This window comes from Cinclus cinclus, chromosome 8, assembly GCF_963662255.1.
Source record: "Cinclus cinclus chromosome 8, bCinCin1.1, whole genome shotgun sequence".
Lineage (NCBI taxonomy): Eukaryota > Metazoa > Chordata > Aves > Passeriformes > Cinclidae > Cinclus > Cinclus cinclus.
The window spans coordinates 1,009,360-1,033,649 of NC_085053.1; the positions used below are offsets into that span (position 1 = coordinate 1,009,360).

At 55.0% G+C, this 24,290-nt stretch overlaps 1 protein-coding gene across 1 annotated transcript; it reads left to right on the forward strand.

Moving 5' to 3' along the window:
• Window positions 1-205: 205 nt before the first annotated feature.
• On the forward strand, window positions 206-24,290 carry NBPF8 (NBPF member 8). Its single transcript, XM_062497736.1, is given in 38 exon segments — window positions 206-1,356; window positions 4,600-4,719; window positions 6,302-6,421; window positions 6,645-6,737; window positions 6,851-7,066; window positions 7,584-7,742; window positions 8,080-8,193; window positions 8,405-8,542; window positions 8,818-8,997; window positions 9,225-9,419; window positions 9,745-9,888; window positions 10,888-10,966; window positions 11,491-11,579; window positions 11,762-11,878; window positions 12,323-12,460; window positions 12,789-12,901; window positions 13,595-13,722; window positions 17,491-17,579; window positions 17,701-17,840; window positions 17,940-18,231; window positions 18,323-18,491; window positions 18,621-18,737; window positions 18,817-19,291; window positions 19,527-19,762; window positions 19,968-20,019; window positions 20,264-20,475; window positions 20,628-20,822; window positions 21,341-21,562; window positions 21,719-21,850; window positions 21,956-22,075; window positions 22,163-22,340; window positions 22,422-22,546; window positions 22,754-22,855; window positions 23,037-23,428; window positions 23,430-23,624; window positions 23,697-23,835; window positions 23,935-23,981; window positions 24,197-24,290. Coding segments are annotated over 38 exon segments (6,939 nt in total). The 5' UTR covers window positions 206-222; the 3' UTR covers window positions 24,230-24,290.

Sequence of the window (24,290 nt, forward strand, 5' to 3'; positions counted from 1 at the left end):
GAGCAGCATTTGAGGGGCGGGGGGGCCAGCCCAGGTGCGGCTGTGAAGGAGGTGGTGTAGGGTGGGATGTTTCTGTTGCATCAGGAGTCCTGGCGTGTCACTACCCTAAAAAGAGGGAATCGGTGCGGTGAGACTTGCCGGCGGGCTCAGGGGTTGAGGGAGATGTGCTGACCTCGGGAAGGTCTCCTGAGGGCCTGCAGGTTTAGGTTTGGAGGAGGGAGGATGAAGGAAAACTGCCGAATTTGTGGCCGGGAGCTGTGCGGCAACCAGCGGCGATGGATCTTTCACACGGCGGCCAAGCTGAATCTCCAGGTGCTGCTCTCCCACGTTCTGGGCAGGGAGCTATGCCGAGATGGCAGGTCCGAGTTCGCTTGCAGCAAGTGTGCCTTCATGCTGGACCGCATCTACAGGTTCGACACCGTCATCGCCCGCATCGAAGCCCTCTCCATCGAGCGCCTGCAGAAGCTGCTGCTGGAGAAGGACCGTCTCAAGTTCTGCATAGCAAGCATGTACCGCAGGAACAACGACGACTCCAGCACGGAGGACAGGGCTGGGGAGGGGACCGTGGACCTTTCCAACCTGCCTGACGCACGGTACGCTGCCCTCCTCCAGGAGGACTTCGCTTACTCTGGGTTTGAATATTGGATGGATCAAGAAGAGCATGGCTTGGAGCCGCACAGCTGCCATGGCTCCGAAGGAGCAGGGAGCCGTCCACGGCGCTGCCGGGGCTGTGCTGCCCTGCGTGTGGCCGATGCCGACTACGAAGCCATCTGCAAAGTGCCCCGAAAGGTGGCCAGGAGCATCTCCTGTGGGCTGTCCAGCCGCTGGTCGGCCAGTGTGGGCAACGAGGAGTCGTCGTCTGTGTGTGATGTGGCAGAGTCCACCAGTTCCAGGGTGGCTGTGGATGGGGACAGCATGGAGGAAGGCACGCCTGCATCCTCTGTCGAGTCTCTGGACACCACCGTGGAGGCCAGCCCTCCGCAGCAGAAGGATGAAGATGCAGATAATAAGGGGGTGAAAGGGAATGGGAAATGTGATGATTTCTCAGAAGATCGCATGACCCCGAGCTCTTCACTGAGTGGGAACAGGCTGGAGTTGGCTCTCAATTTGATCAAGACTTTGGACTACAAACCCCTTCAGAGTCCCCGAGGCAGCCGACTACCTATTCCTGTGAAATCCAGCTTGTTCCCTCCCAAGCTCAGCCGTGACTTGGCAGATGGCAGTGCTAGTTCTGCCTTTCTGAACACAGACAGAAAATCCTTTTCCAGAGCTCCTTTAAGCCTTCCCCTGGAAATTTCTGAACTGCAGGAGCTGTGGGATGACCTCTGTGATGATTATATGCCGCTGCGGGTACAGGTAGAGGTCACGGTGCCGTCCTTCCATTGAGCATTGTCCTCGTGGCTCAGTGCTGTGCCCACTGGGGATTCTTCTCTGCTGAGATAATGCAGACAGCCACGTGTGGCTGAACGGGGGTGGGGGGGGGGGCTAATAATAGGCAGCTCGGTCCTTTTTAGGTGTGCTGCCTCTCTCCTCAGTCATTTTCTTGTCCCCTGTTTCCTCCCGGTGTTCTGAGAAATGAACCTTCCCCCCCCCATCAGCCCTCCCTGACAATGCAGCCTGCTAGGTGGGTCTGAGCTCTTTGTCACATTCCTGCTGAGAAAACACCAGCTTTGCTTCATCTTTAAGCTTAAAGTCGGTGTGGCTTTCTTCCACAACCAAAGGGAGTGTTTTAAGCTTCCAGGCATGGGTTTTGCAGCAGATGTGTTTTCTTTGTGCCTGAGTAATGGTTGGAGTGTGAGGAACGCCTGCCTCCAGCCCTGCCTCTGCAGGTCAGGCCTCCAACCTGCAGAACAACCCAGGCACTTGTGGCGTGTGCCCTGAGGAAAAGGTGTTTTCATTGCAGGTAGATTTGTGCCAGAGGATGACTTTAGGGTTGGTATTCAAGATAATTGGTTTATTTTCTGATCCTTTGAAAAGATCTATCAATTAGTGGCAGGTGTTGCTGAGAGGGAATGACAGCTCCTGCTTTCGGGATGCTGTTATCTGTCTTGATAGCAGTCCTAGCTCCAGGTTTCCTCTGTTTCGCTGGCTTTAATGAAATGTTCTGTAGCATGCAGTCAAAAAGCCGAGCGAACTTGTAACTTTCCGTAATGAATAGAAGGCCTCAGTCAGCTTCAATTCAGGAATATCCATGTCAGCCTAATTGCATTCCCATTAGCAGCCTTAGTGCTGCCTAATGCTGTAGGTAGCCTGGGGGATTAGGAAAAAGCTCGTTTACTATGGCAACTTCGGCTGCGCTGAATTGTTCTTCCTCTTTAGCCGCTGCTTGCTGCCCCATCTGCTCGGGCGTATGCCGGAGCTGTGTGCTTTTATCCATAAAAGCCTCCTCGAGAAACGATGCTAGGGAGGAACGTAGAAAAACTAGTTTTCATCTGAAGAAGAGAGGCACCGCGCTTGCAGCCAGCAGCTGAGCATGTGAACCAGGGCATCGTGTCATTTGCTGATGATTTTCACTGCTGGGGTGTGTTTGCAGGATAAAAATGGGCTATCCGGATAGCCTGGCGTGTTTACAGGTTGGCTTTGTGTCACACATATGGCCATCCTCATCTAGGAACTGTGTTTTGAGGAGTTTTTCCAGCCTCTGCCATCTGACCTGCCGTACCAGGAATGGATCCTGTGGGATTTTTCACTGCCGGCTCCTTGCAGCAGCTCAGGGTCTGGCTGAAGGGGGAAGGGCTTAATCCTTCAGATGGCTTTAAGAGCAAAAACGGGAAGGCAGATGCAGCTAGTAGGCTGAATAGTTCTTGCACAAATTATTTTTCTTTCGGTTTGTAAAAGCAACATCCTTCCTGTAAGTCAGGTGCTGCTGTTGTCCAGCAATTCCTGTGCATAAATGTGAAAGAAGTGTCTAGAATATATAGGACCACAGTTCTCTTACTGCTTTTGCAGTTCTTTAAATTTATGGAGCATTCTGGTGAGAGGGCATGTGACCTTTTAGGTACCACTGTCCTCCCCGGGGGTTTTCTTGAGCAAACAATCCCTTCCCCACCACAGCTCCAGGGAAGTGGCACCAAACGGGAGCCTTTGTGAGACCTCCTGATAGCCACGCTCTTCCCCACTGTGCTGGGCAGTGTGAGCTTGGCAGGCGCAGAGAGTGCCGTGATTATTGTTTTTTAAAGAAGTGTTCTGGTGGGGTCAGCGTGTGCTGGCACTGCTGGGGCTGTGCTGAGGAGAGATTGGCAGTAAAATGCTCGTGTTGGCGAAGTCGACATGGCTGCAGGGAGGCACAAGGGAGGCAGCTTGGGCTTTGGAACTTTGGACTCTGGAGCTGGCTTTGCCTTTCCACTCCCTGCTCTTAGCTCTTTCCAGGTTTTCTGCCTTTTTTCTATTTTCTTTTTTTTATGTGAAAATTGAGGAAATGTGTTTTCCTTTTTCTTCCGTTCTGTTTTAATCAACCTTATTTCAAAATAGCTGCTGTGACAGATTCCAGCAGCTCTCCCAGCTCTCCCAGCTCTCTCATTCAAAGTCTTCTTGCAGAGAAAATTTGTGATCACCATGACTCTTAAGTTTTCACTGAAATACTAACGAAACATCAGGGTAGAGGGAAGTGTTACTTCTGTCTGTGAGAGGCGGTGCACAGATCTGAGGGAGTTCCCCTGTGCTGCATGGCTTCCTCCCAGACAGCGTTTCTGTGGCTGCTGAGGATGAGGATTCAGCCTGACAGGGCTAATTGGATCTGACTGTTCTGGCTGTGCTGCACTGCCTGGAGCTGGTGCTCGTGTGTGTGTGCTTCAAAAATCCCTGCCACGTTTCCATGGCCTCCATGCTGCATCCCTGCAGCCCTTTCCAGGGCTCCCACCTAGAGCAGGCACCAGTCCTGTGTGGCTGATAATATTCAGGAATACTGAAGGAGCCCTGTGAGGGCTAAGGAGGGTGGCTGGGATTGAGTGCTTCCCTAAGGAGTTAAGTCACTGGGTGGGAGACAGCAAAATTGTAAGGAGGGTTGTTGACAAGGGATTAGTGTTGTGCTCAGCTAGTCGGTTCTGACAAGCTGCATGTCACAAAGTAGGCTGTTTACATTCCCAATAAATGGGTATATGTCATGAAAACAAGGCTCAGCTGTGGCATTGAATTTGCCTCTGTTTGAGGAAAGGAATTCCTGCAAAGAGTTGTACATGCTGTGGGTGCTGGAGCATGGGAAGTGGTGAAGAAGAGCCTAGAAAATCACAAGTAGAGGAGTTCAGAGCAGGGGGTGACTGCTGGGTCGTAGCAGGAGGGGAGCTGCTGGGAAGGATTCAAGGTTGTAGGCTTGATAAAGACACACAAGCTCAGCAGAACATGGGAACCATTTAAGTGTGGGTTCTGAAGCTTTTTTTTAAATGCCAGCAGGGCACATGGTAAGGAGAGCAGGTTTTAGGGATGTGGCTTGGGTGTGGGGAGAAGATCCATTATTAGCCCACACACAGTGGTTAGAGCTAAACAAGCTGCTGGGCTCGTGGTGCAGCAGTGAGGAGAGACAGGGAGCCCAATCAGAGCAGAAGCAGCCAGTGCAAGAGTTGAGCCATTCTCTGATTTTTTTCCCTGCTTTTCTCCTTTCAGGATTTCCAGGATGAACATCAGCAGCCAGCTCCAGGTCACACTGCAGCAGGGGAGCACGTGTCTGATGTGCGTGCAGCAGAGCTGCAGGGCAAACTCCAGCACTTTGAAGCTGCCAACAAGGTATTTCTTCGTGGAGAACACACCCAGTGCTGTTGAGTGTGATGTGGTTAGTGTCAGAGGGTGCCTCCTGGCCTGGCTGGAGGCAGGTACCTGCACCTCTCTCCCAGCAAGGATGTGTGATTCTCAGTGCTGTTGTCTGGCAGCTTCAGTTAAAAGTATTTGGGTTTGTTTTTTGTTGTGGATTTTTTTTCTGCAACTGGGCTGTATAAATTTCCCATATTTAATTTTGCAAATCATTATTTTGAAAGAACTTTCTACTTGCCTGGTGAGCTTTCCAGGAGCTGGTGAAGGAGAGATGCACAGGGCTGTTACCCTGTCTCTTGGATTTGCATGAGCTGAGCCTGGTGTAGGAGAGAAAGGGGTCCTGGCTTCATTTTTTTTTCTCCACGCAGTAAGGGATGTAGGGGGGGGTCCTGGTTTCATTTAAATACTTGGGAAAGAAACATGCATCTGAGTTCTCTTGTGGCAGATCAATATTTGCACATGTTGAGAAGGGTATATGTTCTTAACTAGGCTCTTGAACTCCAAGGTAAATTATATCGTCTGAAAAAGCAGGTTAAATTTGGAAAATAATTGGGATGGAATACTTATTTAAATCTGGAGATAGCCATAAGGTGTTGCAGCTGCCTGGACTGCAAAGCTTGATGGAAATAGAGACCCAAGGCCCAGTACATGCAGTTAGAATTGTTTAAACATGTTAGGGGGAGTGTCTCAGAGAAGAGATAATGGGACAGGTGTGTAAACTAATGAACAACAGGAGGAAATTGTGTGGCCGCAGCAGCTCCTTCAAAGCTGAGTACTGAGTAACTTTATAAGAAGAGGTGTATCATCCAATTTTGAGAATGCCAAGAGGCAGCATGTTAAAAAATGCTAATAAGCACTTGTTTAACTGCACAACATGTGCTGTGTAATGAGCTTTAAGGTGAAAGCAGCAAACTGTTCTGGAGCTCTTTGAGTGGGTGGTGTTTTTAGGGTGAGCGTGTCAAAAGCAAAGGTTTCTCAGGTTGTAAACCAGCCACGGAGACTGGTGAGAGGTTCCCCTTTGCTTTGCAGCCGTGCTGTTGGCATGCTGGCAGTAGCCAGACTATTTTGTGCTGAAGCCAGAACTTGAAGCTAAATAAGCCACTGATTTGATCAGTGAACGTGTGTGTGTAGCTTCTTCATGCTGATATTTTTCTTTCAGATTTTTGGGAGGATTTTGGGCTGAAGCAGGCTCTTTCCTTTTGAGGAAACAAACAAATGATAGAAACTGGGAGGGAGGGCTGCTGGGCAGCCTGAGTGGGACTCTGCTGGAGTATGTGGGAGGCAGTATGATCTGTGAACCAAAGCCTGAAACCTCTGCCCTGCACCTGAGGGAGCAGAAGCACTGCAATAAGTCCTGTGAAAGGCCTTTGTGTTTACTGTTTACTCACCGGTCTCCACCCACTCCAGCGGTGTTTACAGACTCTAGAGGGAGCCACGTTGATCTCGATGTGGTCAGCACCAGGGCTGTGTGGAGTAAGGGGTGGAGGAGGGAGTCTTAAGGGTGTTTACATAAAGCATTAAGCAGGATTATATAAACCCAACCTATTTCTGTCTTCAGTTGTTACAGGAGAAGCTGAATGAATTGAATTTCGAATTAAAATCTGTTCAAGAAACATCACAAAGGCAAGATCGTACAATCCAGAGTCTGAACGAGGCCCTGAAGAGCAAAGAGAGTAAGGTAATAGCTTAGGGTGGGCAGGGTGGTGCTCGCCAAAACAAGGAGTTGTGCTCTAGCCCTGTGGGCAATGGTTAAAAAGGAATGCATCCTGCATTTCAGTCCATTATTTCTTGCAAAGCCTCTTCCATGTGGTGCTGAGGTGTCATAATCCACGCTGGAGGCTTGGGATGGGAGAGTTTGGGCTTGGTTTGCCACTGACTGGGCTTCCTGTGCTTGGACTCAGACAGAGGAGCTGTACCACATCATTGAAGGGCAGAATGAGACCATGGCCAAGCTGCGGGACATGTTACACAGAAACCAGCTGGGACAGCTGCAGGTACATCCTGGAAAGCCTCAGATACATCAGGTTTCATTCTGCAGGGATCCTGCTTTTAAATCCTTCACGTGAAGAGAATCTCTGAGTTTTCTCTGAACCCTGCTTTTTGGCAGGTGTCAGAGAGCCCACTCTCACCCCAGGAGCAGCAGATGTCACCGCTCGACCTCCAGAACAGACTTTTCTGCACCAAACTGGAGGTGCAGAGACTGAAGAGAGCTCAGCACCAGAAAGAGCATCAGCTGGCTGAAGCCAAGAGAGCAGCCCAGCTCCTGGAGACCACAGTCCATGAGGAAGAGCAGCAGAAAGAGGCAACCTGGAAACACAATCAGGTATGACAGGCACTTAGCCTGGAAGTTTCTGGGTTCACATGACTACGAAACACTGATGTAGTCAATACTCTGCTCTCTTTCATAATTTCTGCTGACAGCAGACTAGGCACGCTTGCCTAACCCCTTGTCACATGTGGCAGGGAAAATTCTGCAGCCTTCTTAGTGTCACAGCTGGGAATTAAGAACCAGCAAAGACCCTTGATAGTGAGTATGTTGTCACTTTTACATCACTGGCTGGTGCAGATGTCCAGTCTCTCTTTGTGATATTTGTGTCCCCTGCTGCATAGCTTAGCTGTGATTGACTAAATCTCTGCCTGTGGCCAGAGCAAGGGTTTTAGATGGATGGGTGCCCTGGGCAGTTGAAATAAATTCAAACACCATGGCAGTGTATTTTGAGATGTGAAAGTTGTAGCATTGCAGAGCATTTTTATCTGTTCCACAGCCCTTCCTTAGACTGGCCTACTGTTTCTGGTTTAGTCAAGGACTGAATTCCAAGGTATGTGCTTTTTCCTTGCAGGAGCTGCGTGCTGTGGTACAACAGCTGCAGGCAGAGCTGCAAGACAAGGCTCAGCAGCTCCAGACTTTGGAGTGGGAGAAAAGCTGTGAGCTGCAGGCCCAGGAGCAGAGAGTTCAGCGTTTGACTCAGCAGCTGGCTCGCAAGGAGCAGCTTCTGCAGGTGAGATGCAGAAGGATCTGAGTTGAGCATAATTAAATGAAGTCCCTGATCCTCTTTGGTATTTGGCCATGCAAAAGTCTGTGTGTAGCTTTCACACGTGCCCTTTGAAGAAAGGAAGGAGAAGCTTCTGGGCCCCCAAGGTGAGAAATACGGCACAGGTGTCCATGTACAATGCCTGGTGGGCCCTGGCAGGTGCTGGGACTGCCACCCTTTAATGTGAAGGCTAGGGCTAGCATCAGGTGAAGGAGGTTATCCCTGATTCTCCTGTGCTGCTCTTGGGGATGAGGGAGGTTTCTGTACTGTCAGTTGTACTAGGGTGTGTGTGTGTGTTCTCTAGGAGTCCAGGGAGCTTCTGCAATGCCAGCAAAACTTGGAGAAGAGCCCTGCAGCCGTGAATGCCATGTTGGAGAAACTGCAGCAGCGTGTCAGTGACAGGGATGCTGCTCTGGAGGTGAGCACATGTTGTAGGCAATGTTTGAGTTGTCCCTGAGGCTCAGCCTTCGGGTTACCATCAGGCCCAGGGGTGACCATATCTTCTGCTCTTCATGGCTCATCCTTTGAGAGGAGTCCCCCCCTGGCAGGAAGAGCTGCAGTCCAACATACAGCAAGTGTTGGCTGCGGAGCCCCAGCACCCCGTTCTGAGTATCCCCTGTGTCACACAGAGAGCAGTAGATGAGAAGTTCTGTGCCCTGGAGAAGAAGGAGCAAGAGCTGCAGCAGCTGCGTCTCTGCATGCGGGAGCATGGCAGTGACCTGGAGAGGCTGCGCAGTGTCCTCTCCAGCAACGAGGCCACCATCCATGTGAGTGCTGGGACCTGGGCCTGCACAGTGCAGCGTGGCTCTGGGGACCTGATGTTAGAGCATCCTGTGAATGCTCTGGGGACGGTGTCTGCAGGTGTTTGCCTTCCTCTGGCCTTGTGTGTGGGGCAAGTTCCTGGGTCACTCTTGTTTCTGGGCTGGGCATAGAGGACATCTGGAGCAGATGGGTGAATCTGTGTGACTCTGCCAGTAGAGACTGGCATTTCCAGTTTTCTTAATTCAGGATTAAGTTTATGTCCCTGCTTGTGCTGCTTCAGAGCCTGGAGAGCCTTCTGAAAGCCAAAACCCTGGAACTGGAGCAGGTCTCAGCAACCTGCCAGAACCTCCGCTGGCTCAAAGAGGAGATTGAGGCCAAATCTGGCAGCAGGCAGAAGGAGCAGGAGGGCATCATCCAACAGCTGCAGACCTGCTTGCATGACAGGAACAAGGAAGTGGAGGTAAGGCCTTAGCTTGTCTTCCTGAGCCTTCAGCCAGTTTGCCCATAGGGGGAGTGGTCCCAAACCAGAAGCTGCTGCCTCATCTGAAGCTGTACTCAGCATTTGGAGGTGGCTGCTTTTGGTACTTGAGCATACCTATGCCTGCTGACACTGCTCCCTCAGCTACACACAGGCTGGAGAGTCCTCGAACAACTTGCAGTCTCTTACCTTTCCTCTCCCTTGCTCAGGAGCTTACAGCAACTCTGCTGTGCAAGCTGGGCCCCAGGCAGAGTGAGGTAGCAGAGGAGCTGTGCCTGCGTCTCCAGCACAAGGAGAGGATGCTGCAGGATCTCCTCAGTGACCGCAACCGGCAAACCACGGAGCATGATGCTGAAATTCGGGAGCTGCTGCAGGCTCTGAGCACCAAGGAGCAGCAGAGCAGAGTGAGTTTTGTGCAGTGCCACAGTTGGGAGGCTGAGGTGGGTGGCCCTGATTTCTGTTAAGCAAAGAGAAGCCCCTGAGTGGCCTGAGAGAAATGGAGGAGTTTGTTCCTCTGTACATGAGGGGCTGATGAGCAGAGATGGGAGGGATGTGCTGGAGTGGGTGTATGTGGTCAGGAGCAGTAACTGCCAGGCTGGTTTGCAGAGCACTTGGAGTGTCCAGTGACAGGTAAATATTGAGATGATTTCCCTTAGTTTCTAAGGAAGAAGAGGAACCAGGATTCTACCCCTGGTCCTGGCCCTGCCCCTGATTTTCCCCCTCAACCAGGTGGCTGCAGAGAAGATGGCACAGGCTTTGGCTGAAAGGAGCTGTGAGCTACAACTACTGCGCCAGCACATGTTGGGAAAGGAGCCTGTTGTGACCCAGTCAGCTGGTGCCAGGCCATTGAAGCAGGACAAACAACCCATACAGGTAAGAATCATGCACTGTGTTTCTCTGCCTGCAGCCTTGGGGTTTCAGAAAGAAATGGTTGCCATGGAAGGAAATAGGAGAGAGAAGAGCACCAAAGAGAATGATAGAAATGAAAGTGGGATTACCAAAAAGACTTCCTATAGAAGGAGAAGAAATTGAGGAGCAGGAATGCTGCCTGAATGTTCTGATCTTGATTTCACCAGCCTTTGTCACTCAGTGTCTCTTTTTGTTTTGATGGAGCAGTAACTGAATCCCTGGGGCACGTGAGAGTATGAAAGACATCCACCCTTTTGACCTTCCAGCACTGACCCACTCCTTCCTTGGGCTGGGCTGCCTTGCTGTATTATAATCCTCTCCCTGACACTGTCACATTCTGGAGGGGACAAGAGAGATAAATTTAGGTCTCACTAATTCTTGGCAGAGCCTGGTGGCTGTTTGCTGTCTCTTCCACAATTGGAGTTGGTATTTTTAAAGCAGCTTTGCTAAAAATCCCCCTTTGAGGCTGAGCACAGCTCCAAGGCTGCATATGCCATGGCTTCTACTTGAGCAGCTGTTCATGGTTTGTTGGTGAGCTGACATGTTGAATGTTTTTAAGCAGCTCTAAACAGGTTTCTATTCCCAGCTGTAGAGACTTCCAGGGATGTGTTTTCCTTCCTGCATGGTCTCTTTGGACCACCATCTGAGATAAAGATGAGTCTCAGCTGAAAGATGGTCTTGCTGCAGTTGAGAGAAACCTGTTTAATATTTACTGTGAAGAATTTACTTGCTGCCAGCAGCTTAACAGGGCCAAATAAAACAAGGCCAGTGCCTTCTTCCCCATACATACAACTTCAGGGTGCCATTCACTTGTTCCTGCTGCCTGGCTATGTCCCCTTCATTGTTTTTTCACATTTTAGAGGAGTTAACAGAACAGCCAGCAGCTGTGCTGCAGTCCTGGAATTCTGGGGAAGCTGTATGTTCCCCATAAAAATGCAAACCTGCAGACTTTTATGTTTTCAGGAGATACTGCAAAGAGCTTGTGGAGCTACAGTCATTGCTGGATCCCCACAGGAGGACAGCAGCTGCAGGACACAGGGAGGTGAGTGTGGAATAGCTTATTTTGAGGTCCCCAAATATGACCAGGGCTTTCTGCTGTGGGGGAAACATGATTACATAAAACTGGAAGAGTAGAGAACTTTGAACAAGAGAATTCTGAAATAAAGCTCTGCTTCTCTTCTGTGTGATGTCTGAGAATGGGAGTAAGGGAAAGAGAAAGCTGCTGTTGGGTTTGAGTTGAGGTGTTTCTACTCAAGATCTGATGCTGTCCACTGGAGGGATTTGACTTTGTTTCAGGCTGAGCTGAGACAAGTGTAGCTGCTTAGGGTTTTGCCTTGGGAGCAGGATACTTGAACTTCGCCAAGGGTAGGACAGCAGGACTGTGGTGTTGCTGTTGGTTCTTGGCTGCTGTTGAAAGATGGAGCAGGGAAAAAGAGCATTTCTTAAGAAATGGTGTGATGGGGAGCACAAGCATCAGGGCCCTGTCTTGCCAGAGAGGGACTGTGTGTGATCCTGGGGTCAGAACTGGCACATGGTGTTCCTGCAGTAACCAAGTTGTCTTTGCAGTTACAATGTCAGCAGCAGAGCTGGAGAAGGATCTTGTCAGTGCCAAAGAGGAGCTGGAGCTAATGGTGAAGAAGGAAAGGGAAAGCAGGGTGAGCTTGTGATGGAGCCTGTGCTAATCTCCTTTGCTTTTGGGAGACCTTAGGGCTGCCCCTCACTGGAGGTTTTGGACACTACTCTTGTGAGGGTGCCCCCAGTGTGAGAAGTGGGGCAGCATTCCGCAGGGGGGCATTGGTTTTCAGACGTCTCTGATGGGCTTCTCTTCCCTCTGCAGCGGGAACTCACTGCTCTCCAGTCTGTGGTGGCCACACAGGAGGAGGAGCTGCAGGTGCAGGCCTCCGATATTGAGTCCTTGACCAGAACCATCCAGATGAAAGAGGACCTCATCAAGGTGAGGTGCTGTGCTAGGCTGGGCGAGTTCCACCAGGGAGGGCTGCAGAGTCCCTTCATCCCCCACATCCTCAGAGAAGTGTGGCTGGCTGCCTGTGGATGCTATTGCTGCTGGTTTGCCTACAGCTCTCTAGGTTCCTTTGGCCAGAAGGCAAAGGCCCCAAACCCACCAACTGTTCTTATTTGGCGTTCTGCTCTTTCTGTACCAAACACCCTCCTTCAAGTCCTTTAATCAGCATGCATCCTTCTCATGTCCCTTCCTGGTTCTTACTGAGCACTGTGGTCTGTGCCTAATCCACTCTCAATGCTTTGGCATTTTTTTTCTTGGCAGACCTGGATCTTTCCAAACACTGGAAACTTCTGGCAGTTGTGTTTGCAAAGGTCCAGCTGTCTTTGTTACTGATCCCTTCCTCACTGAGCTCTCCTGCTGTTTCTTGGGTTTCAGGATCTGCAGATGCAGCTGGTGGATCCTGAAGAAATTCCAGCCATGGAAAGGCTGACACAAGAAGTGCTGGTGCTTCGGGAGAAAGTGGCTGTAGCAGAGTCCCAAGGACAGGAGGCTACTGGAAACAGAAGGCAGCAGGTAGTGTGCCAGTAGGGCAGGCTTGGATGTGTTTGTATTTCTGCTGGTGCTTCGTTATGAGGCTTTGTTTTCAGCCTTTGGAAACGCCAGAATGTGCTTGTTCTTGGAAGCTGGCTGTGTGTGGTTGTGGGAATACAGAGGAGAAGATCAGTTCTGTTCAGCACTTGTCCAAAGGGCAGAGTCTTTTGGGAGTCCAGGGATGACATGGACCAACTTGGACACAAGCAAGAGACAAAAAGGAACCTCCAGTTTGTCAGGGACAGCTAGATACCTCCTTTGATTTCTGTCTCTGTTGAAGAGCTGCACCTTGTCTCTTCTCTCCAAGCAGTTGTTACTGATGCTGGAAGGGCTGGTGGCTGAGAGGAATCGGTTAAATGAGGCTCTCCAGGCAGAGAGGCAGCTCTATGGCAGCCTGGTGAAGTTTCACACACACCCAGACAGGTAAGTGAGGCTGCCTTGGCTCTGTGCTGCCCTGCTCTGCTGCCAGGGAAGGGTGACTGGTCTAGAGGGGTAACCCCTGGAGCAGGGATCGTTCTGCAAGTCTGAGAGTTTTCAGAGTCTAGGCAAAGGATCAGCCAAATATTTCTTTGAGAGTCCAAGTTTTAGGCTGCCTTTTTCCCTCGAAGAGGCTGCAGTGTCCAGCTCCCTAAACTCCCCCCATTGCCATGGAATTTACATCTCTGTTCCTTGTCTTACCCCAGCTCAGTTTCCCAGCCACACTTGGCCACCTTTCAGAGACTGCTGTCAAATTCTCAGCCAACTGTTGGGTTAGTAAGGATCTCTCTAGGTGCTTATCCCGGCAGTTGCCTGTCCCCTGATTTAATTCCCTGCCCTTCACAGGGCTGCAGCCTCTGGGATATTTGAACTACCTGATAGCAAGGGGGCACATAAGTGGAGTGCTCGAAAAAGTACTGCAGAACAGCTGTGACTCCGAGGCCCCTAGCACGGGCTGGGGGCTTTTCTGGGGGTGGCTGTGCTCTGGGGAGGTCCGAGGTGAGGCAGGAGGTGGCCGAGCTGCCTGGGGAGCCCCCGGGGCTGTGCCTGGCTCGGTGTCCCCGAGGGAGTGGCCCGTGCGGGCCCTGCTGGCTGCAGGCTGTCTAACCCTCTTCCCTCCTGTGCCGCGTGTCCACTCAGCGCTGCGAGAGACCACGCCCTGCAGGTGGAGCTGGAAGGGGTCCACGAGCTCCGGAGACAGCTGGAAGAAGCTCTGGGCAGAAGCTTGGAGTGTTTGAGCAGGCTGGAGACGCAGGGCGCCATAGGAGGTGGGGAACAGGAGCGTGTGAGAGTCCTACCCCAGCATGCCTTCTGAGCACTGGCGCTCACCCGCCTGCCACGGAAACGGGTCACTAACCTGTCTCACTGACTCTGAGCTTTGGTACTTAGTGATGGTACGATAGAACTGGTGCAGGGCTTTTTTGTTTGTTTGTTTGTTTGTTTTATTTTTGAGCTGCTTTGGAAACGGTGATCAGTGCAATCCACCTGTGTTTCCTGTATGTTCCTGTCTGACCCACCCTGGTGGCCACTGATGTATTTGCACATTCAAATCATTCCATTTTAGTTATTCTCCACTATCTCCCTTCTCTTTCCACCACCATGGGCCAAATAAAGATTCCCTATCTCTGAAGGAAACACCAGATGTTTTCCATCATCTCCCAAGTGCATGAGTGTGAGTTTTTGTATTCCCTCACCATTTTTCTGACCCACTGACATCCACCCCTTGGGTTGTTGGGGGCTGGCCCAAAGGGAGACAGCGTATATGGAAAAGTGTGTTCCAGAGACGGAGTATTAAAGACCTGGGGATGCTTGCCTGGGCCTTTTACACAAGACTTGAGTGTAGAAGCAGCAATTCAGCTTATGCTTAAACCAAATCCTATTCCAGTGTTGCTGCTTTTACTGGCTGGCTTTTTTTTTTTTCCCTAATTGTAAGTTGTTTCAACCTAACTTGCGAATGCCTGTAGGGGAGAGCTTCCTCTTGTTTTTGACAGATGGTTGGGGAGACTGAGACCTGTCCCTGCTCCCAGGGTCAGGCTGGGTCTGCTCCCTCACTTGTATGTGCACGTATCCCTTGGGCTGTGGACAGGATCCTGTTTCTGAGGTGCTAGGCTCTGTCCCCCTCAGCACCACTGCATATCTTTTCCAGGCTCTCTTCTACCTCCTCTGGGAATGTGGGAGCTCATGTGAAAGCTGAAAAACAGTAGCAACAACCTTCCAAGGGCCAGGGCTTCCCATGCTCGGTGGGCTGTGGATCTGCTGTCTTGTACTTAATCACTGCTCAAACTGGCAGGAGCAATTTTTGCATCTCTGAGCATCTGTTTGTGCTTGCTGGGGCAGGCAGAGTAGAAAAACTCCTTGTTGCTGGGCTGCACACCTGGACCTGTGCCTGCTCTGCTGCATGGCTCCTTGAAACTGCTTCAGCTGGCACTGGACTGTGACTTGTGCTGCCCTGAGAGCTTCTCCTCCCTGTGCCACACAGGGATGGGAGGCAGCAGAGCTCTCCCTTTGCATGCTGCAGGTCGGCACTGCCCCACTGGGGCACTGGGTCAGCACTCGGCTGCATTGACTGCAGCAGTTCCCCTGTGGCTTGAAGGGATGCAGCTGGGCAGCTCTGGATTTTGTTAGCTTTTCCTTTCTTTTGTTTCATCTCATTCCCTTCCTCTCACTTCTCTGTGTAGCACCATCTTCTCTTCATCCTTTTGCTTCTCACTTCATGGAAGCCTTTGTGTCCCTGTTTTTACCTTTCCATTTTCCCTCTGCCATCCTGGCACTGACATTCAGCTGGCCCCCTGGTCCCTTGGGTACCATGGAGTCCAGGACCCAGCCCAGACTCATTGGCATGGCCTGAGAGGAGTCTTGGCTGGTGCTCAGGCATCTCTCTTCTCCATCCGTGTCTGTTTTGCTCTAGATCTGTCCCTGACTCTGTTAGCATCACTGCTGTGAAGTACCCCTTAGGGGCAGAGTTATCCTAGACTCAGGTGCCCCAGCTTTTCTGCTCTGTTCTTTAAGGCCTCCTCTTATCCCTGGTAGTCCTGGCTGAGCATTCCCTGCCTGAGGTCACTCTCTGTCAAACTCTGCAGTGCTTTGTGTTGTCTCGTGGCTCCTTGTGGAAGTCATTCCTCCCTCTCTGAACTTCCCCAAGGACCTTGCTTCCTGTCCCTTGTTCCCAGCGGTGTGAAGGTTCCCCTACAGCTGGTGTACCTGAGTGTCCTATAGTGTACGATTTGCAAGCATGTAACTAATGCTCTGTGCCTTCAGGCTGGGCTGAAAGCCGGAGGAGTCTGTGGGAAAGCAGAGCTGTGGATCTGCTCAGGATCTCTTGTCTCCTGAGCTGGTGGTGCACAGAGCTGAGCATCCTGCTGTGATGGGGGGGGGTCCAAGCACGTGGTGACCATCAGCCTGGGCACAGCTGCCCTGCATGCACACATCTCTGCTCCTCAGCACCAGCTTCCTCTTCTGCCCCTTGTTTTTAGTTGGTTTTGGGGTCCTTTTTCCCTGAGAATTGTGCTCCCTCTTACTCAGGCTGGAGCTGTGGGCAGTGGTGAAAAGTGGAATGCTGTGCCCTGGCACACGAGCTGGTTCTCCTATGTTCCCAGAGCAGCTGTGTGTCACCCTGCTGTGGTCCCTCAGCCATGGCCATCCACCTTGAGAGCCTTGTGGTTCTCACCTCCCCAACAAAACCTGCGGCCGACGGTCTGCATCCCCTCACCGTCCAGGGCCCCACAGGCACTGCTGTCACCCTGGCTGCTTCAGCAACCAGCCGCTTCTGTCCCTGGGGGCTCAAGGGGCTGTGCTTCGGATGTCCCGAGTGCCACCTACAGGAGCTGCTTCTTCCCTGCGGTGCTGCTGTCGCCAAGAGCTGTCGCTGAGCGTTTTGCTCCTAGACCAGCAGTTTTCCGTGGTGGCCGTCATTGCTCTCTGGGGCACGGCTGCTTGCGTGGACAGGCTCCACCATGCAGGGTGATGTCTACTCATTTCTGCAGCCTCATAGCACACCTGGGTCTCCTGAATGTGTCCCCATCTATGAGCACAGTGCCCTGTACAAACACCTGCCCTGCTGCAAGGCACGTTCCTGGCCACTCCTTGGCTGTTCTTCCTGAGACCCAGATGCATCCCTGCTGGCTTCCCCGTCGGCAGTGATGCTTGGCAACTCTCTGTGTTCCCCTGCTCTGTGTTCTGCCTCGCCTGGCAGCTCTAGAGTTGGGGGTGATGGATGTGGCAGCAGGCAAAGCAGTTACCTCTCCTTTGGTGCACAGACAGCTGTGGAACCTGACTCATCACAGCCCTAGGGGATAGTCTTGGGCCCTGCCTAAATGTCTGTCCCCTGCCAAAATGTCTGCCCCCGAAGGGAGGAGTGGAGATACCGCCATCTCCCAGCTGCCCAGACAAGGGGCTTGAGTCCTCACCCATGGTTTGGCACCAAGGGGACAGGAGCAGAAGGCTGTGCAAGCAGCATAGTGTGAGCCCAGCTCTGCCCAAGCTCCCCATGCACTGTGGTATGGGACATAAGTGTCCCTTTACCTCTGTAAAGCCAGCACAGGGCTTGCAAGGAGCTCCAGGCCATGCCTGATAGCACAACTTGGGTGCTGTGGGTGGGGTGGTTGCTCCCTGCCTGGGCACCCCAGTCCTCCCACCGGGCTGGGACAGCCCAGCGAGGCTCCCTGGCCAAGCTTGTGCTGCTGCTGTTTGTGGAGTGGCTGCAGGGTGGGTGGTGCACGTGCCCGAGTGTCAGGGCAGCAAGCACAAGATGCGGATGGGGCAGGAGCCACTGCTGTGCTCCCATCCCCGGAGCTGTCCTGCCCCTCAGTGATGGGCCAGCACGGGGTCCAGTGTGCAGGGAGGAGGCGGCAGCACCCAGGGACAGCAGGGAACCCTCGGTCCAGCTGGGACTATCCCAGCACCAGGTGTGCATGAGAGCAGGACCTGCCCTAGGCTGTCCGCAGTGACCATGGGTACCGGCAGGGAGGAGGGGAGACAGAGACAGTGCTGCCAGTGCTGCTGCCCTGAGCGCCTTGTCGTGCTGTGCTGTCCCCTAGGTCAGGCCGCGGGCACACACACCGATGCCAGCACCAACTTCACCGACAGCATGAAGGAAGAAGCAGCCCGTGGCTTGGCAGCCCAGCAGGTGAGTCGGGGCAGCGCCACGCCGGGAACAGGGATGGCGGAGCCGGGCTTTGTGCCACCGCCAAACTGCGTCCCGGCCCCTTCGGAAACGTCCCTGTCACCCTCTGTCTTTGTGCCTCTAGAGCAACTCCCGGGCCCCCAAAGAAGATGGGGGCACTGAAAGGAGCATAGCGCCCGAAAGGGAGCTGCGAGCTGAGCAGGAGCTGCGGGAGCTGAAGACGCAGCTGGAGGAAGCCGGCTTCTCCTCTGTCTCCCACATCAGGCAAGAGCTGTGGGGCTCTGGAGCCAGGGCTGGCAGTGGCCGGAGGGGGCACCCTGCATCCCGGCCTCTGCCTGTCCTTTACTGTACCTTGTGCCCCAGGAAGGCGATGCTGAGCCTGTGCCTGGAAAATGCGGAGCTGAAAGAACGGATGGGTGAAGCCACGTCGCTGCTGGAGAGCGGGGAGCAGGAGGAGGCTGGGCTGGGCAGCCCTCAGGTCCCTGAGTCCCGCAGGCTGCAGCGGAAGAGCCGCAGCTCCCTTGGGGATGCCCAGGGGTTCCCAGTAGAGAGGGGAACGGTGCCCACCAAACGCCCAGCGCTGGAGGCTCGATCCCAGCATGACATGTCCAAGAGACCCTGCCCTGGCAGCCCGGCTGGAGGGGACGGGAGCCATGTAAATGCAAAGGGAGCCAGGATGGAGATGAAAGTAGAGATGGGGATGAGGGTGGAAATGGGGAGCTGACAGTCCGTCTTCCCTCCAGCAGGTGGAGAGCTCGGTTCCCGGCGGGGGCTGGCCAGGGCTGGGCGCAGAGCTGCGCTCCCAGGTGGCACAGGGCCAAAGGCAGTGCCAGGAGCTGCAAGACAAGCTCACTGCCTCGGAGGCCACGGTGCGGGCACAAGCTGAGCAGCTGAAGAAATACCACGTCCTGCTCCGTGAGTTAAAAGCCAGGGTGGGGTGGGGGTGTGTTCTGAGCCTGGTGTGTCCTGTGCCCTGTGCTCTGCATGAGGCAGGGGTGGTGAATCCTGCCCGGGGGACTCTGAGCTGATGGCACTGCCCAGCAGGTGAACCTCAGACACAGCAGCTCAGCAAGCAAGTGCAGGTGGACTTCCAGGACCTGGGCTATGAGACTTGTGGGCGAAGTGAGACTGAGGCTGACCGTGAGGAGACCACCAGCCCTGGTAAGAAGAGCCAGGGTCCTAGGGAACCCTGTACTTTGCCCACCTGGCATAGAGAAGTGACACACTGTGCTCTCTGCAGAGTGCGAGGAGCCAGATGTATTCAGTGAGACCAGCCTGGGTGAGGAGCTGGGGTCCCCTTGCCAGCCAGGGATGTCCAGAATGGGCAAAACTTCCCAGAAAACCATGGCCCTGGAGGATGTGGAGGCCCTGCATCAGCACATCCAGGACCTCAAGGCCCAGCTGCTCAATGCCAACAAGGTGATCCAGAGCCTGCAGCGCCGTGCCCGCTCCATCTCTGTCACCAGTGGCTACACCTCGAGTGCTGAGCGGCCCCTACCAGCTCCCAAGGCCTTGGTGTCTCCAGCCCACAGCCTGACGGACGAGGATGAGGGCTGGCAGTCAGATGGGCACGGCACACTGTGCCCCCCTGCCCTGCGAGCACACCGTGACCTGCAGAGCCTGGTGCATCGCGTGGCCCTGCTCGAGGCACAGCTGCCTGCAGCCAAGCATGGAGCCACTTTGCCCAAGGAGCTGCAGTCTGCCACTTGGCCAGGGTATGACCCTGGGGGCTGGGACCATCTGGGGAGATACAGGGAATTCCAGGAGTTGCTGAGGCTGATGGCTCCTTTTTGCATAGTTTCCCTGGAGGCAGGTTCCTGGGGTGTTTGTGTGGTGGGGTAGAGTCCCAGCAGTGATGATGCACGGACTCCCTCCACAGCGCTTCCTCCCTGCTGTGTTCTCAGGGAGTCTGGCTGCCCTGTGAACAACCTGCTTGCCCATCTCTCCTAGGAAATACAACTCTCTGATCCAGGCACAGGCTCGGGAGCTGTCCCACTTGCGGCAGATGCTGCGGGAGGGCCGTGGGGTGAGCCGCAGCCTGGCCCAGCACCTGCAGGATGCCCTGAGGTCCTTCGAGGACCTCCTTCGCGGCACTGACATTGACTACTACCTGGGCCAGGGCTTCCGGGAGCAGCTGGCCCAGGGCAGGCAGCTGGCTGAGAGGCTCAGCGACAAGCTGGGCATCAGTAAGTACCTCTATGGGGTCAGTGGGGCTGCATGTCATGGGTGTGTGATGAGTCAGGAAGGGATGTTCTGATGGGTGAAGAGCAGTAGACACTCTCACATCATGTGGGATACCTGCTTTTTCCTGTACTGCTATGGTTCTGTGTGGGACCAGGCATCCTGGGGCTTGGAGATACTGACTGGCTCTTCCCTGGCTTGCTTTCTCAGGAGATCGACAAGATGGGGAGGATAAAACCAGTCACGAACTCCTGACACAGAGGTGCCTTTCCCAGGGAAGGGTTTGTGGGACGTGTTTGGCATGGGGACCCTGAGGTCTATCACTGCTCTTGGGGTGGGGCCTCAGGGTGCCCTTGAGGTCTCTACCTCCAGTGGGTGTCCTGGGGCTGCCTCTGCTCTGGGGCACTCTGCAGCCTTGCATCACTAGTGGGACATGGCATGTGGGGCATCACATAGGAGAGGGCTGTGGGATGGAGGTCAGACCTGGTGATGGGACACCTCTGCAGGCTCAGCCGGGAGCTCAAGGAGAAGGTGATTGAGAGCCTGGAGGTGAAGCTGCAGGAGCGCTCTGAGTCCCCAGGTAGCAGCTGCCCACCCTCGGAGTCATCCCACTCTGCCAGCAGCTCGTCCTTCACCTCTGAGGGGCTGGAGCTCTGCTCCGATGGGGATGCAGCCAGCGAGTACAGCCAGTGCCACGAGGAGCCTGCCCAACATGCAGGTACTGCAGGGGCCACAACTCCAGTGCCTCTGGACACAGGGACTTGGCTTCTCAGGTTGTGCCGGGGTCCCCAGAGCTCTAGGGAGGAGGGCTCTCTGCAGGCTGAGCCAGAGCTACTGTAACACCTCTCTCCATCTCTCTCCTGTCTCTAGGCCTTCACTTTGATTCCTTGTCTAACCCTGTTAGTGCCCCCCTGCCTGCCCTGGCCCCCGGGCTGTCCCCCTTCCTCCCTGCTGGGCCCCCTCCTTCTGTGGCCCCGCCACTCCTGGGCTGCTGTGGGAATTCTGTCTGCTCCCTGGCTGAGGCACAGCAGGAACTGCAGGTGCTCCAGAGGCAACTGGGAGAAAGTGAGCACGCTGCCTCTTGGCTTGGGTTTGGTCCTGCCTGCCCTGCATGCTTGTGCTGTGACACATCATCCCCCACCCTCTCTGACCTGCATGTCCTTGATGTTTTCCGTCTTCTCAGGCTATGGCTTTGAGGTTGGGTCCCACTGCTCTGGCTGGGGACAATGGGAACATGTGGCTCTCATGTAGAGAGGACCTGGTGGGTTGGAGGGACCCATCCAGAGACAGCACTAGCCCTAGGTGTAGGCACTGGCATATCCCAGGTCCTCTAGGAAAAGGCTGATCTAGTAAGTTGTTGTGTAGGAGTGGGGCTGAGACCCTCCACCTTGTGTCACATAATCATTGAGTCCTGGGAGAGCCCCTGCTCTTCAGGGGGAATAGGTTTGATTGGGACAGGAGGTCAGATGGGGGACACTGTACTGCACTGATGTGCAGAGCAAGAAGTGGGGGGAAAGCAGGTGGAAGGAGTGTGTTGCCCCATTCTTCCTTCTCGTCCTCCCCACTTTGTCCTGTGTGTGCAGGTGTGACACTGCCCGTGGCACCAGCAAAGCCCACAGTCCCACTGGGCCCCTTTGGAGAGGGCAGCAAAGCCCCAGCATCGTTCTGTCCACACGGAGCACTGCAGGGCCTCACTGAGTTCCCCAGGGCCACCGACAGCCGTGCCCTCTGGGACGTGCCCCTGCCCGGCCAGCTGCTCTGCCGGGCCCTGCCCCTGGGGTACCCCTCCGGCCAGAAGCTGACAGGTATGGTCCATGCTGGAGAGCACAGGGCATCCCACCTGCCTGTGGGGGAACTGGGAGGAGGTTCAGCACCACAACAGCTGTGGGACAGGGCTCTGCTATGGGGATGGCGAGAGGCACAGCCTCTCCTGCCCTGAGCTGTCTCCCTGGCTGTGGCAGGGGCAGATCTGCTGGAGGAACACCTGGTGGAGATCCGAAACCTGCGCCAGCGCCTGGAGGAGTCCATCTGCACCAACGACCGGCTCCGGGAGCAACTGGAGCGCCGCCTGGCTTCCACCGGCAAGGCCAGCGGTACGGGGCTAGGGCTAGCAGGGGCCAGGCTCTGCACATCCCTCCGCCTACCCCGTGCACAACGGGGCACTGGGGAGGGACGCTCAGCATTGGCCCCCTCCACAGGATTGTCTAGCGATTTCTATGCCCAGACACCGGAGCTGGGGCTGCAGCTGGGCAGGGAGAACCAGGCTCTGCATGAGGAAAACCGGACCCTGCGGCTCCAACGTGACCACCTCTCCCAAGGTAGGGCTGGGCCAGCGTCCTGGAGCTGAGTCCCAGAGGGCACTGCCTGACTGGGGTGGTGGTAACGCCTCCGTGCTCTGTCCCCAGAGCTGGCACGGGCGCAGGAGACATTCCTGGCTGCCTGCTCCCGGGCACGGGAGGCTGAGGCAGAGCTGGGCCAGAGGCGTGGAAAGCAGCGGAGGCTGGCAGAGGAGCTCTCCGAGTGCCAAGAGAGTGTCCGGCAGCTCCGGGATGAGCGGCGCTCTCTGCAGGAGGACAACAACAGGTAAGTTTTGGAGCCTTGTGGCCTTGGGGCCGCAGGACTGGGAGGGATGGCTGACACCGGACCCACGTGTCACCTCTGCAGGCTGCAGCACTCAGTGACGCTCCTGCAGCAGCAGAATGAGGAGCAGCGCCTGCTCCTGCAGACCCTGCGTGCAGAACTGCACGTCTACGAGAGCCTCTCTGGCCCCTCTGCTGAGACACGAGCAGGTATGGCACCCATGCACAGCATCCCTGCCCACCTCCTGCCTTTGGGGTGCCTGGCGCCTCTGACATTTGAGTGGTCCCAGACACTTCTCCTGTGGCAGCAGGTTGCATGCAGTGGCCCTGCTGGCAGGCAGAGGGAGGGCAGGACCCCAGCAGCCCCAGGCACAGAGACACATCTGTCTACAGGGGCTCAGATGTTTCTTGTTCCAGGCTGCTTCCCATCTCCTCCAGTGCGTGATGTTGGCACTAATTCAGCAGCTGCCCTCCTCTCCCCCCTGCCCTCTGGCACGTCGGTGGTCCAGCGGATGGATGGTGGGTACCAGAGCCTACCTGCATGCAGACCTCAGGGCTGCTGAGATCTGATGAACTCGTGGCAGCGCCCTCGCTGAGCAAGACTGGAGAGCTCAGGGCAGAGTCAAGGGCCCGGGATGGGACAAGGTGGGTCACAAGGGGAATGGGCAGTGGTCCTCACCTAACCCAGCCCACTCCACAGAGCCACGTGGGGCAGATGTGCTGGCAAGGAAGAGCGAGGCACTGACGGGGGCTCACATCGTCGGCCGCCTGGACACGTACCGAGCCTTGGAGCAGCACGTCATGCAGGGAAAGGCCTTGGCCCGGGAGCTGATGTGTCTCACACGTCCAGCACTCGGGACCAACTGCCCGCTCCCAGGAAAGGAGGTAAAGTGTGGGCAGGATGGGGCAGGCAGCAGCTGGGGGCCAGACCCTCAGCACACCGTGCATTACGTGGTGCTTGAGCACAGAAGCAGCCCCGAGGCCTGCAGGGGCAGCTGGAGGCAGGGAGCTTCCACCCCAGGGAATGCTGCTGGCACTGCCTTGCCGTGCTGGACTGAGCACGGCAAGTCCCCGGGTGCAGTGGGACGGGGGAAAGACGCTGCTCTGCCCAGCAGCGCCTGCCCCCCGCACCCTTCTCCCACAGGCCCTGGGATGGATGGGCACAGGACAGGGGCATCTGTGGGGCAGTGCCAGCACCCTGCACAGCATCCTGGAGGAGTGCGTGTCTCTCCTCACTGCCTTCTGGAGCACTGTGCTGCCCGTGAGCCCTGCCCAGCACCAGGGCAAGGTGAGCAGGGGCTGGGTGCCAGCAGGGCTCTGGGGCTGGGTGCTCACTACTCATCACACTCCTCTGTCCCAGGAGCAGGTGCTCCAGGGTGAGATCGCAGCGCTGCGGGCCCGGCTCTCCGAGAGGGAGGATGCTCTACAGAGCGCGGCCAGGAGGCTGCGCAGCACAGCCCAACTCAAGGACAGCATGGAGCAGTTCATTGTCAGCCAGCGTACGTGCTCTGGTGGTGCTGCCTGGCTGGCCTGCTTCCCATGTGCCTGATGTGGTTTCACAGCACAGGGACCTCACTGACCCCATCTCTCTCTTGCAGTGACCAGGACCCACAGTGTGCTGCGTAAGGCCAGGACAAACTTGGAGGTGAGTTTGCCCTGGCCAGTGTGGGATAGACGTGGGTGTCCCGGTCTTGATGCCCTGGGGATGGACACAGATGGCACACACCCTGTGGTGGCCGTTCCGAGGGCTGAGGGTGAAGTATGTGGGGGATGCAGGGACACGTTTTCCTTGTCTGTCCTCAGCCAGCACTTCTCTGTCCCCACAGCACTTCCTTACTGCCATGTGTCATCTCTTGCCAGGTGAAGGCCCAGCAGGCCCTGCCTGTTGCATGAGCCCCGTGCAGGGCAAGGAGCAATGGCCACATGGAAGAGCCCACTGGCTGCTGAGCTGTGC